Source organism: Cariama cristata, unplaced genomic scaffold (assembly GCF_000690535.1).
Source record: "Cariama cristata isolate BGI_N322 unplaced genomic scaffold, ASM69053v1 scaffold10054, whole genome shotgun sequence".
NCBI classification, from domain to species: Eukaryota; Metazoa; Chordata; class Aves; order Cariamiformes; family Cariamidae; genus Cariama; species Cariama cristata.
The window spans coordinates 2,632-14,591 of NW_009612331.1; the positions used below are offsets into that span (position 1 = coordinate 2,632).

The 11,960-nt window shown below is 39.7% G+C and overlaps 1 protein-coding gene across 1 annotated transcript; it reads left to right on the forward strand.

The window, feature by feature from the left end:
• The first annotated feature begins 201 nt into the window (after window positions 1-201).
• Window positions 202-9,676, forward strand: SDR16C5 (short chain dehydrogenase/reductase family 16C, member 5). The gene is made up of 6 exons (XM_009698574.1): window positions 202-547; window positions 5,801-5,932; window positions 6,951-7,050; window positions 8,226-8,370; window positions 8,947-9,072; window positions 9,583-9,676. The coding sequence occupies exons 1-6, from the start codon at window positions 227-229 to the stop codon at window positions 9,674-9,676; spliced, it is 918 nt and encodes a 305-aa protein (XP_009696876.1). The 5' UTR covers window positions 202-226.
• Window positions 9,677-11,960: the final 2,284 nt, after the last annotated feature.

Below are 11,960 nucleotides of genomic sequence, written 5' to 3' on the forward strand. Positions count from 1 at the left end.
CAACTTGGAGACGAAACAGAAACAGGACAAATGGGTCACGTGTGCAGATGTAAGCCTATGTTTCTTTTTTTAACAACACTCAGAAGCATGCTAGATAAAATATTTAGAATGGACCTGAAAACACTTTTCAATTTTGAAATGTTGATGTTTATTTTTTCTCTCTTTATGGTTTATTCTATCTGGTAAACATTTTCTTTTATCAGGTATCTGAAGAAATAACATCAAGATGAACTTCTTCCTGGAAACATTCAAAGTCATCGGACTTCTTGTTTATTATTTGCTGGAGTCGCTAGTGTTCCTGGTTGTGCCTAGAAGGAAGAAGAATGTCAGTGGTGAAATAGTATTAATAACAGGAGCGGGAAGTGGCATTGGAAGACTCTTATCCTTAAAGTTTGCCAGCCTTGGAGCCACAGTGGTTCTCTGGGACATTAATCAAGAGGGGCTCAAGGAGACAAGTAGACTGGCCAGAGAAAATGGAGCAGCGAGAGTACACTGCTACATCTGTGACTGTAGCAAAAGGCAGGACGTCTACAGAGTAGCTGATCAGGTAAAATATCTTATTTGTGGCTTTGACACTATTCTAAGATGAGTCCATTCACGTGTGTATGATGCATGATAAGTTTTAGTGACGTCAAAGCAAGAGATTAAAGTTAATTTATTCAGAATGTATTGTGCATGCTGCCTGTTTCAAGAATACTCTTTTTAGAGTTGACTTGTGTACCTCTGTTTCTTTAAAAACAAAAAGAGCTGCTTTTCTTTTTCAGTAGCTCATTTCAACTGGGTAGCTTCTCATTCATTCAATTACTAAGCAAGCACTTACTGGTGAAGTACAGAAAATCAATTTATTGAAACTAAAGCAGTATTCCAAGTGCTGGCAGCCTTTTGGTAAAAGTAAACCCTGAAGACCATACACTGTAAAAAGGATTAACTGCTTAGGCAATTTTCAAATAATTCCATGGCTGTGAATAGGTTTTGTGCAGACTCACTTTATCAGAATTAATAAATGTACCTTAAAGTCTTAAATATTTCTTACTTTCCTTTCTGAAGAGCTTTGTAAATATAGCATGTGCTTAGATGTTTTGGGTGGACTATTAGAATTGCCAAAAGCTAAAATTGCTTAACAGTTTCCATTATAACAACCTGTTCTCATTTGCTTAAAACGTTGCTAAACTTAACTCTTGGACTAGAAAGTTTCCACAGTGAGTGTTTGCCTGAGGATGAATTCTTAAAAAAAAAAATTTCAGCTGTCTTCAGGAACATCTGTTGGCTGAAATAATGTTCTTCTTTTGGTGCTGTTTAAGAAGCTCTAGCCTTCTGCATTTTTCTATCTGTGCAGAAACGACTAAAACTTTCCGATAAGCGAAGCTTGTGCATGATTTGCAGCTTGTTAGATGCTGATGCTATATTGGGGTGGTGTTTTTTGTTTATTCTGGTAATGCTGATCACCCTTGGTCCCCCTTGCAGCTCTGTTATGCCAGTGGATTTGCACATCTGCTGTCCCCACAGAGCAGTTGCACGTGTCTCACTGCAGGCCTGTAAGGAGGAGTGGAGGAGGAGGGAGTATTGTAGTGTGAAGGACACTGGAATGAAGAAGATGGAAGTTAACCTTCAGTTTTGAGGACTCGAGGGCTTGCACTTCAGTCCCATGTAGAAAAGCACTAGCAGAGCTTTCTGGTCAAATATTAAAAGGAGAAGAGGGTGTGGATATATGTGTGACACAGGTTAGGGATGATAAAAACAGAGGTAGACAGGAGCAAAGAAGCGGTGAGAGGTCTCGGTGAGTGATTCCTTGCTTATAATCTGTCAGCAGTTGTCTAACAACTGATTCACTGACAATCCTCCTGCTGATGCACATAGAAGAAAATACCCTATTAGTGTTATTTCAGAAACATCACGTACTGCTGACAACTTCCCATCTTATTAGTGACAAAAAGACTTTAGTATTAGTTAGTGCTTGGTGTCACTGTTTACTTAATGTGGTGTAGTAGACTTTGGCTTACAGTGTTCAGCATCAGCCTTTGTAAGATGAAGCAGCACAGTTCCAGGTTTTGGGTTTTCCCTCCTGGTGATTCAGCTTCATGCAATGACTTGGAGTTTTGGAAAACTATAGCGAACTAAATTCATGCAGGCAGGGCAGGATATGGTTGAAAACTTGGTGCCCAGTAAAACAACCTCAAAGCCAAAATGAAATGTATGCAGACCTTAAATACCTGCTTCTGGGTACTTCATCAGCCACACGGAGAGACCAGGGAAAAGTCACTTCAGTAGGAAGAAAACCAAAAAGCCCTGCGCATGTGATGTCCTTGTTCCTTTCCTGTACCAATAGGATGAAGGACAGCTTTTGGCTATCCACAGCTATAGCTTAAAATTTATTTCTAATGTCCCTGTTGCAGAAGTACCCAACCCCAAAGGGAATGTGGCTTCTCTGGCCTACCCCTCCCTCCTTCGAGTTCAGCTAAACTTTAAGAATTGAGGGGTTTGAAAGAGGGAATTCACTCTATGGTTTTTGATCCTCCTATTTGTGAGGAAACAGAAGCCTTTTCCTCATAATCATGTTGCAGAATTGCATCTGGGCTCACGCTGACTTCCAGGATCTCTCTTGCGTGGTACATTTTTGCTTATCCACTGTCTTTTCTTGCTTGTTAGTCAAGATGACAGGTTGCGGAATCCTCTTTCCTGTGCAGAGGAGTAGCAGTAGAAGCACGTTTCGTGGTGGTATTTCATGTTGTCTAGAAAACATCCAGTGCTTTCTTCCACTTCTTGTAGGTAGTTATGGAGCGTTTTGTGGTTCTTGGAAAGTAGACGCTTTGGGATGCTGTTTGGGAATTGTGGGAATTGCTCAGTACTAAACTTCAATATCAAAGCGTAACTATAAATGCAGAAACAAATAGGAAATAGTGTTTATACCTAAAAGATGCTTAACCAGATCAGCTGTTTGCATAATGCTTGCCTTACCTAGGCCTAAACCAAACACCTGGAGCATACTTTCCTGCACTGCACAAATGGAGAAGCTTAGAGCTCTGGAAAATTGACATTATCCCCCCACTCCCCTTGATAGCTAGGGGACAGACTGGGTAAAGGTCTTCTGTACTTGGCCTCAGAGCAGAGTGTGGAAGCTGGGGCTGAAGTGTCTTGGCCCTGCCATGCACAGAGCAGAGCTGAGAGGAGAAGGGAACTAAACCAGCCAATTTGCTGAGGAAAGAGCTGCCACATCTGGTTAGTAGGGAAGCAGCATGAACGGAGGTAGTGTAAAGCTGGAAGTATTTGTCTGGGTTGTAAGAAGGCACTTGAATCCGCTTTGAATTCCATCCAAAGTGTCAATATATATATGGAAGACTGAGTAGAGACAGGTGGTAAAGGAAGAGGTTGTTCAGGTGTTCGCCACTAGTTAGAAATGGGATGATCAAAGTTCTGTTCTTATTTCTCTTCTCCCACCTAACCTGAATGCTGCAATCGCCCAGTTATAAATGGTATGTATACCACTATAAACAGTATGTACCACATCCCCTGCCTCTGTCCATCTTTTGTTCGCATAAAAGAAGCATGACCACTTACTCAGGTTTTTGTTATTTGTCCCAAAGGGTAGATTTGGGGTACTGGTCCAGGCTTCCAGAATTGCTAGATCATCTGACACAAGGCAGTATTAAAGCATCATTTACTAATGATTACATTTATGTCTCTGAATGCGTACTATTTTTAACTTGTGATGCATGGTACATGCTCAGGTTGGTGTCTTATCTGAGGTTGCCTGTGGAGATCATGTGGCACTGCTTCAGAAATATTTAAATTGTTACATGACAACTTTTTGAGAGAGGAATAGACAGGCAAGAATGTGTGAGCAATGACTGAGCTGGAGAGGGGCTCTGGCTGATGGATCTACTATAAAAGCTGTTCTGTGTAACCATACCAAGGCTGCTTTCTGGTTTTTAAACCCTTAGTTAACAAACACAGACAAGACTGGAACAAGTTTAAGGAAGATCAGGAAGTTAAGATAGAATAAAGGATAGGTGGTAAATTATCCTTTTAATTCACCTGGTCTGATTGTGCTCTCTTCAGTTACTGTAGGTACCTATTGCAGGAAATGCCATTAAGAAATTAATTTCTGTGGTCTGCAACTGTATGGCAACATGGCATAAAAACAACATGGCTTCCCAAAGCTACTGATCAGCACATGTTTAGCACTTGATCTGGAAATCACAAATTAAACAACATATAGAGTCCTCATTTCCTTTTTCTCAGGTAGCTCAGATTAATGAACTGTACATCAAATACTGCATTAGATATTTTCATTCTCCTTTTGAGAGCTGGCACAATGCCTAGTTATTTCAAGTGTGTCTGTTCATGAAAGTTCTCAGTCTGGAGCTAAAATGAGAACTATACTTCTTACTGAACTAAATGTGTAGATACTATTCTTTAGCCAACTTATTTTCTGGGAGCCATCTTATAAGGATCCTGGGACAGTGTTAGAATTGAAGCAGATACACTGGAAACAAGCTTCTGCACCGTGAGCCCCAGAAGCTCATAAGGCTTTTGCTTTCTGTGAATGCATGTGTCCTAAAATCTTCTTTTATTCAGAACCCTACAGCTTTTGTTTGATTTTCATAACGAACTACTACCCTTCCTACAGTTCTCTCATTTCTTGTGTTGTCCTGAGAGCTAATATCAGTGGAGACATGGTGTTCTTTCAGGCTGTCTTCATGAGAAATAAACTTGTAAAAAAAACCTTCTTGTTTGATAAGATAAGCTCTTAAGTTCCTGACCTGTAACATTGCTTGAAGTAGTCAAGATACTTGAATAAATAAAATTAATTTCCTTCTTACAACCTTTTTACAAATGGTCGTTCTCGCTGCCTGTGCATGTAAGGAATACTTCTTCTCAAAAGTGACCATTTGCCCATTCTAATTCCACCACACTGAGGGCAGAAAACTCTATCTGCTCCCCCAGAAAGCTGTAGGGAAGTCTGGTTTAATGTGTGTCCTGTGGAACACAAGTAGAGTAACCACTAGTGGACAAACTACTGTGTAATACATGTCAGTGTTTAACAATCGCAGTCAGGAGAAGTGGAGCACGTGGAAATCAGCATGAAGAATTTTGAAATACTAAGATGCTACTAAGTACCTGCTTCTCTGTGCAGTGGGAGAGATGAATCCCTGGACTGTTGGGATGCAGGCAATTAACACTACCAACAGGGAATCCAGTTTTCCTTCTGCTCATCAAAAGACTCAAGTACTGTGCAAGCTGGCTTCAGCATTCAGGTCATATGGCAGCACTGCTTCTGTGCTCAAGTCCCTCTGTGGAAAACACAAGAGGATTTGAGTATAATGCACGGAGCCTCACAAGTGAAAGTTTAGATATTGCAGCCCTGACGTAGATTTAATGTTCTTGGTTCTGGTGAACTCGCCTGAGCTCGTACTGGGCTTCACCACATGGCATAGAAATGGCCCAACGAACAGAATTGCTCATTGGTTTTAAGACGACTTTACTGTAGCAAAACACTCGTTGCATTAGTTAAGCTGTCTGTAATACAGACTTATCTGGAACAGTCGCAGCAAGAACCAGAGGTGCTTAAAGCAGAAGCCTCTGTGGAGCTGTTGGGCTCCACGCCTCCAAAGAAAGCTCAGCTCTAAACAGGCATCAGGGGAAAATGTGCAAGAACCTGACATGTTTGGATCTATAACGAGTATAGTAAGTTCAACTTAATTGAAATGTGCAATATTTCTATTTCTTACGTTTTCATATATCAAACTTGGAAGGCATATTTTGTATTCATTGCATAATATCTTGAGGCTTTTTGTTTTAGGTTAAAAAAGAAGTTGGTGATGTTAGCATCCTAGTCAACAACGCTGGCATTGTAACTGGGAAGACATTTATTGATTCTCCAGATTCACTTGTGGAAAAAACCATGGAAGTGAACATAATGGCACACTTCTGGGTAATACCTGTACTTCCTATATATGTACTAAAACATCCTTTAATATGTTTTCAGTGTTAATTTTGCATTTTGGAATTGAGGAAAATATGCAAGGATATATAGCTCCTTGTAAGTTCAAGCAGAAATGGTACAAGAAATTACTTTCTGTGCCTGGGAGTCTGTAACATTAAAAAAAAGCATGGAAAAATGGATCCTTTGGTAACTTCTGGGGTAGTAGGTGGAAGCAGAACCGCTTCGCGTTTAGAAATGCTCTTAAAAACTGAAGTTTACCATCTGCTAAATTCTGAAGCTAGCCATATGTTATAATCCCTCAATATTAATTGACATGAAGCAGGCCCAGCCTAAAAGTTGCTGCTCTAGTAACAGAAGCGTTCAGTTCTGTAAGTGTTCTAGTTGCTTTGTGGTTATGATAGTTTCAGTAAGAAATACCACATGTTCAGACAATGCTTTTAATAATAAGCGGGGCTTTTGTCCAAAATGAGTAACTTAATGTGCTTTTTCTTCCTTCCAGGGAAGGCGGGTCATCTACATGATGTTCCTATCATAAAGAATTGCAAAGGGGATATTAAAACATGCTTCAGTTTCTTCATAAATAAATTTAAGCACAAAGATTAATTTAATAGAAGGAAGACATGAAATTAAAATTTTTGCCATTTCACAAAATTTGCTGTTTTACAAAATTTGCGGTGAACACTTAATTCTCATTTGAAACATTGCAGTGCTCAGCTTTAGGCTGAAAGAAACTTAACAACTAGCTGAAGCTATATCTTTAGCTTTCAGCAAGTTACCAGCTGTCTGTGTTGAGGAGAAAGTTGTTCTGATGGGGCCTGGAAAGTCTCAGCTTAGTAGTTGAAGCTTAGAGTTCAAACAACAAACTCCTTTTCCCGTCCCCTTCCGTAATGGAATTGGGGGAAGCTTATTTAAACTCTAAATTTCTTTAGAAACACCACCTTTGAAATATTATAGCACATAGCTTATTTAGTAGAATGTTTCATTGCAACTGTAATTTACATTGCAGACTTACAAAGCCTTCCTCCCAGCAATGATCGCCTCTAACCATGGACACTTGGTTAGTATTGCAAGCTCAGCAGGACTGATTGGAGTCAATGGTCTTTCAGGTAGTGTATTAAAGCTAATGTTCATTTAGACAATTAGTTTGATTTAAATTCTGCAATCAATTATTCATGGAAAAAAAATCCTAATTTTGAGTTTCTGTGTCTTTGCATATATGTAAAGCAAATGGTTGTACTTTCAAACTAGCTGACCTTAAATAGACTATTCCTTTCAAAAGAGTTTTCGAGATGCTCAGCGGTGCTGTGAAACAGGTTTTTCTGCCAAGGCAGTTAAAATGTCTAGGAGCCATATGGAACTTCGGAAACTGAGCACTTCAGTGTTGTTAAAGTTAACCTGCAAGTATTTGATGGGGAAGTTGTGCTTTTTTTTTAACCGCTACAAGCATGTTCTCAGGCTAAGCAGAGTCCTGTCAGGTTTTCCTAACTCTAAGAACTACAAAAATCTAGATGTGGTAGAGAGGCAAAGGTGCAATATCTCATTTTACATTCTCTGTCTCTCAGCCATTCATTCAAGGGGACCTATACAGTGATGGAAAGGAGGTGTTGAGATTAGGGCAAACTCAGAAGGTATTTCTGGAAAACGTATGCAAAGGGGCAGGAAAATGAAATAAGGTGACATAGCAGTAAAAGAAATCTACTTTCAAAGCAGTGATAATGAAGACAATTGAGTTTCAAGTTGAAACCACATTAGAGAATCTTGAAAGCTGCAGTATGATGCATAAGAAGCTACTGCATGGATTCAAAGATAAGGTCTGGTATGAAAAGGTCACTTCATTTGCTGTTGTTCAGTAGAGAGTGGAAAGGTAAGAGCAGGGATGTGATGAGAAACACTGTGCCAGTCTAGAACAACAGTTAACTTGGGAGAGGGAAAGTAAAGGAGTGAACCACATCAAAGGCAAGTTTTATTAGTATCCTAATCCTGGAAACAGTTCTTACTCTGCTGTGAAGTATTTTATTATAGGACAGTAATTTCCTGCAGGTACTATGAATATATCATTTCTATACCATAGTGCTGCTGTTGTATACTGTAACAAAACAAAAAAAAACCTCGTGGCTAGTTAGTTTACTTACTAGAGCATAGTTTTGTCCCTGTTCTCTGTCAGAAACTGTTACCGCTCCTGTGTACGTGTCCAGTGGTAGGACTCGCTGAACCTGTTTAGTAAAACTTCATTAGTAAATTAAAATGTTTACCTGCAATTAATATTTTATTTATTTTACAGATTACTGTGCAAGTAAATTTGCAGCAGTTGGTTTTGCGGAGTCAGTTGATTTAGAGATGAGAGATCTGCGAAAGACCGGTGTTAAAACCACAATTGTGTGTCCTTATATCATAAACACAGGAATGTTTGATGGCTGTAGGACCAGGTGAGCAAACTCTTGTGAGGTTTTCATGCAACTTGCACATTTAGCATGTTACATACTCCTATTTCCTTTATGAAAATCATGAGCTAGGCTTTTCTCTGTGTTATTTTTAGGGCCTCAGATGGGTGTTAGCAGTGCTATCCAGCAGCTGGGCAACCCACATGGCAAAGCCCTTGATACTTTACTGTTTAAATTTAAGCTGAAGCGTAATTGGTGACCTTTCCTCTGCAGAAGCCAAATGCTCCAGTTGTTCTCTCTGTTTTTTAAAGCCTCATTCACCTCCTGAAATCAGTGGCATAGCTTTGCTCAGTATGTTTGTAAAATGACAAAATTTAGGAGCCAAATAAAAGCTTAGTGTGTCTTAATATGAGGACTATATGGATTTGTCTTAGAAGAGATCATACAAAGGGAGAGTAACAATGGCCATTCACTCTTTAACATAATGAAGGTTCTGTTGTTCTTAGGATTTGTGGTATTTATTTTTCTTTTAGTTGAGTAACTGGAAAATGGAGACTGACTTTGAGGAAAACGTGAATCCGAAGCAATTTGTATTATAGTAAGAAATGTCTTCTCTTCCAGGTGGCCAAGACTCCTTCCTACTCTGGAGCCAGAGTATGTGGCCGAGAAGATAATCACTGCTATTCGGCAGGACCAAGAAATATTGCAGCTACCACGCAGTCTTTATTTTTTGATTGCTTTGAAAAGGTAAGTTATGCCTTTCCTTCTTTTCCTCCCTCTCTTTTCTGTCCAGGGATGTTTCAGCTATACGTTTGACTAAAAGTGCGAACCAGGCTTCTGCTTGTTGGTGTGAATTTTCATTAAGTTCTGCACATTTCTGGAGGATTTTTTGGTTCTAGGGGTTCAGTCTACCCTGGGACCACAGCACAATGACAGAAATGTCTAACTGTGACTTGCAGAGTGCATTGGGGTGCAGTTTTACTGTGGGCTGTAGAGGCTGGGGCTGCTTCTCAGTCACTGCATATCTGGTGTCTTGCTCTCCAGCATTAGGGCACTTCTGACTGTTGCAAGCCGGGTTGGAAAATTAATCTGTCTAATAACTCAGGCTGCCAAATGAGTGTAGGGGATATTTTGAGAGGACTGTGGTACTGTATTCTAGATAGCATACTGTCTTTGCCAGTACTAGCCAGGTAAAATTAATTCTATGATAAAACTGCACAACTCTTCTGATGTCTGGCTTGGTTTTTTACCTTACAGTGTACTACCAGTGAAAGCAGGTATTCTCTTCGCGGAATATTTTGGAAACTTCCGTATCATGGATAGCTTCAAAGGTCGAGCGAAGAAGGACTGAAAAGGGACAAAATTCAGAGACCAACAGCTCTAAAGTGGACCTTGTTAAAGGTGGTGGTGGAAAAGGTCTGCTTCTCTAGCAGCTGTGAACTTAAGGTGCCTCACTTCTCATTAGTAACAATTTTTAAGGGAATTGTGTTTTAATTTGCTCTTAATCAACAGCTTTCATGTAAACTTTTTTTCCTAATCCAGTGAACTGTTTTCTTTTCACCTCATTATGGAAATACATGAATTGAAATTAGTTCCTTTTGTTATGTCTGTTATAATGCCTTAAATATTATGATCCTGCATCATAAGCTAATACTTGGCAGCTTTTGGGGGAGAAGGGACAAAGAAAGCACATGTATTTGGCAGGGAGCCAGGAAAGCCTCTCCTGGACCTGACTTCGTGCTGCCATTCACTGAACCATGAGGCAGGACTGTACTGCTGGTACCATTCCCTGGTAAGCTGAGGAATTCGAGAGTTTCCTGAAACAACAGATTCAAATTTACACAAATGGAAGTTTTGTGAAATGAAAATATGTGCTGCGTTGGTGCAAAACCAGTGAATTATATTAATTTTGGGGAGTAGTGAACTCAGGACTCACAGATGACTATGGAGGTCAGGGTGGGGAGGGGGAAGGATGTAAATTATGTATTTATGCTGCTAATCTACTTTTTGTCTATTATTTTAAAAGCTAATACTATGACCACAACTTTGTAGTAGAAGTCTCTGTATCTTCTAAGTGCAATATTTTAAGAACAATTTAAAATTTTCATCTCCTAAGCCAAATAAACTTGTAGTTATAAAGCCAGTCTAGGTGGGCTATCAAACATCTTGCCAAGTAAGACAATGAGCTACTAAAAGCAAAGGTATTGCAGTGTATAACCAGGGCTTCTCTTGGGATTATTTCAGCAAGGAATTATGCCGATAGAACTGGAGTGAATGGGATCATTACAGCCATAGCTTGAGTAACAACATTATGTTTTGCTTCTCTGAATTGGGCAGCAGATTGCTTTGTGTCTACAGAGACTTGTTTTACTTTCCCTTTACTCTTAGCACTATCCACTTTTTTTTGGCCGTATGCCGAGGAGGCCTTGCCCTTTTTGACAATGACCGCTTAGAAAACTGAAAGGCCCCTTGACTTCTGGTAAATCCAACGCAAGAAAAAGGAAGATTATACCTTAAATGTATGTCACTTAGGCACATGCTGGCTAAGCCCATCTCATGTCACAGTACTCTGCTGGCAATAGGCAACACCTGCAAACTAAGACTAAAATGTATTAGCATGCAATTAATTGAAGGACAGTATGGAGAAAAGGGAGATTTTTAATGTGCGTTGGTTTGGTTGTTTTTTTGCCTTGTGATGGCCTAGAAACTACCTTCATTTCCCTTGTCTATACCATTAGTGAGGTTTACCAGTGGAGAAGGGTTTACATAGAACTACTTTACTACTGATGAGCAAGAAACACTGAGTGAAACAAGCATGTTTAAAAATAGCCTTACCTTTATGATGGATTGAGGAGACTTAAAATTCAGACTGATTAAGAAAAGATTTGTCTTGCTGTCCTTTCAGATCCACAGCTTTTCTACCTTTGAAATTCTGCTCGTCTTACAGTACACTTCAAGAAATGAAAGTTACTAATTAAAAAGCAGATATTGCCTAAATGTGCTGTCCATATGTACATTGCACTGTTCACAAAGTCAAGCACTAATAACTGTGTGGTGTATCTGTGTCTTACAGAGTCCTCACTTTTTTTATACTAATAGAGCACACTTTTCCTTCCTAACTATGAAACACCAGGTGTGCAGGATTCTGGAGTAAAGGAGAAGTGGATTATATGTATGAACAGTATGTATCAAACTCCAGCTCTTGTGAGAGCAGGTAGCTTTTCATTCTTAGTGTCTCTGCGAACATGTTCTGCTGAGGGAAGTTGAAAGCAGAGTCTGGCTGTGGGATTTGTGGATTCTCAGCAGGTTCAGGTTTGTCACACCATTAGGAGGATCTTACCTGATAATCTGTGCCAGAGAAATACACCTCCATAGGGATTTTACTGCTTCACACTATCATTAAGCTTGGAAAGGACCTCTACTCAGAGCAAGGTCAGTTAGAGCAGGTTGCTCTGTACTGTGTCCCGTCAAGTTTTGATTATCTCTAAGGCTGGAGACTCTATAACCTCTCTGGGCAACCTGTTCCGGTGTTTGTTTATGCTCAGTTTAAAAACAAATAAACTAAAGTTATGTTTAAATTGAATGTACTTTTTTCCACTTTGTGCGCATCCCTTTCAGTGGATACGACTAAGGTT

Bases quoted from the DNA above. Each gene is read 5' to 3' on its own strand.
- SDR16C5 (XM_009698574.1), top strand. From the start codon at position 227: ATGAACTTCTTCCTGGAAACATTCAAAGTCATCGGACTTCTTGTTTAT. The intron at 548-5,800 runs GTAAAATATCTT...TTTTTGTTTTAG, and splicing joins TCTACAGAGTAGCTGATCAG to GTTAAAAAAGAAGTTGGTGA. The intron at 5,933-6,950 runs GTAATACCTGTA...TTTACATTGCAG, and splicing joins ACATAATGGCACACTTCTGG to ACTTACAAAGCCTTCCTCCC.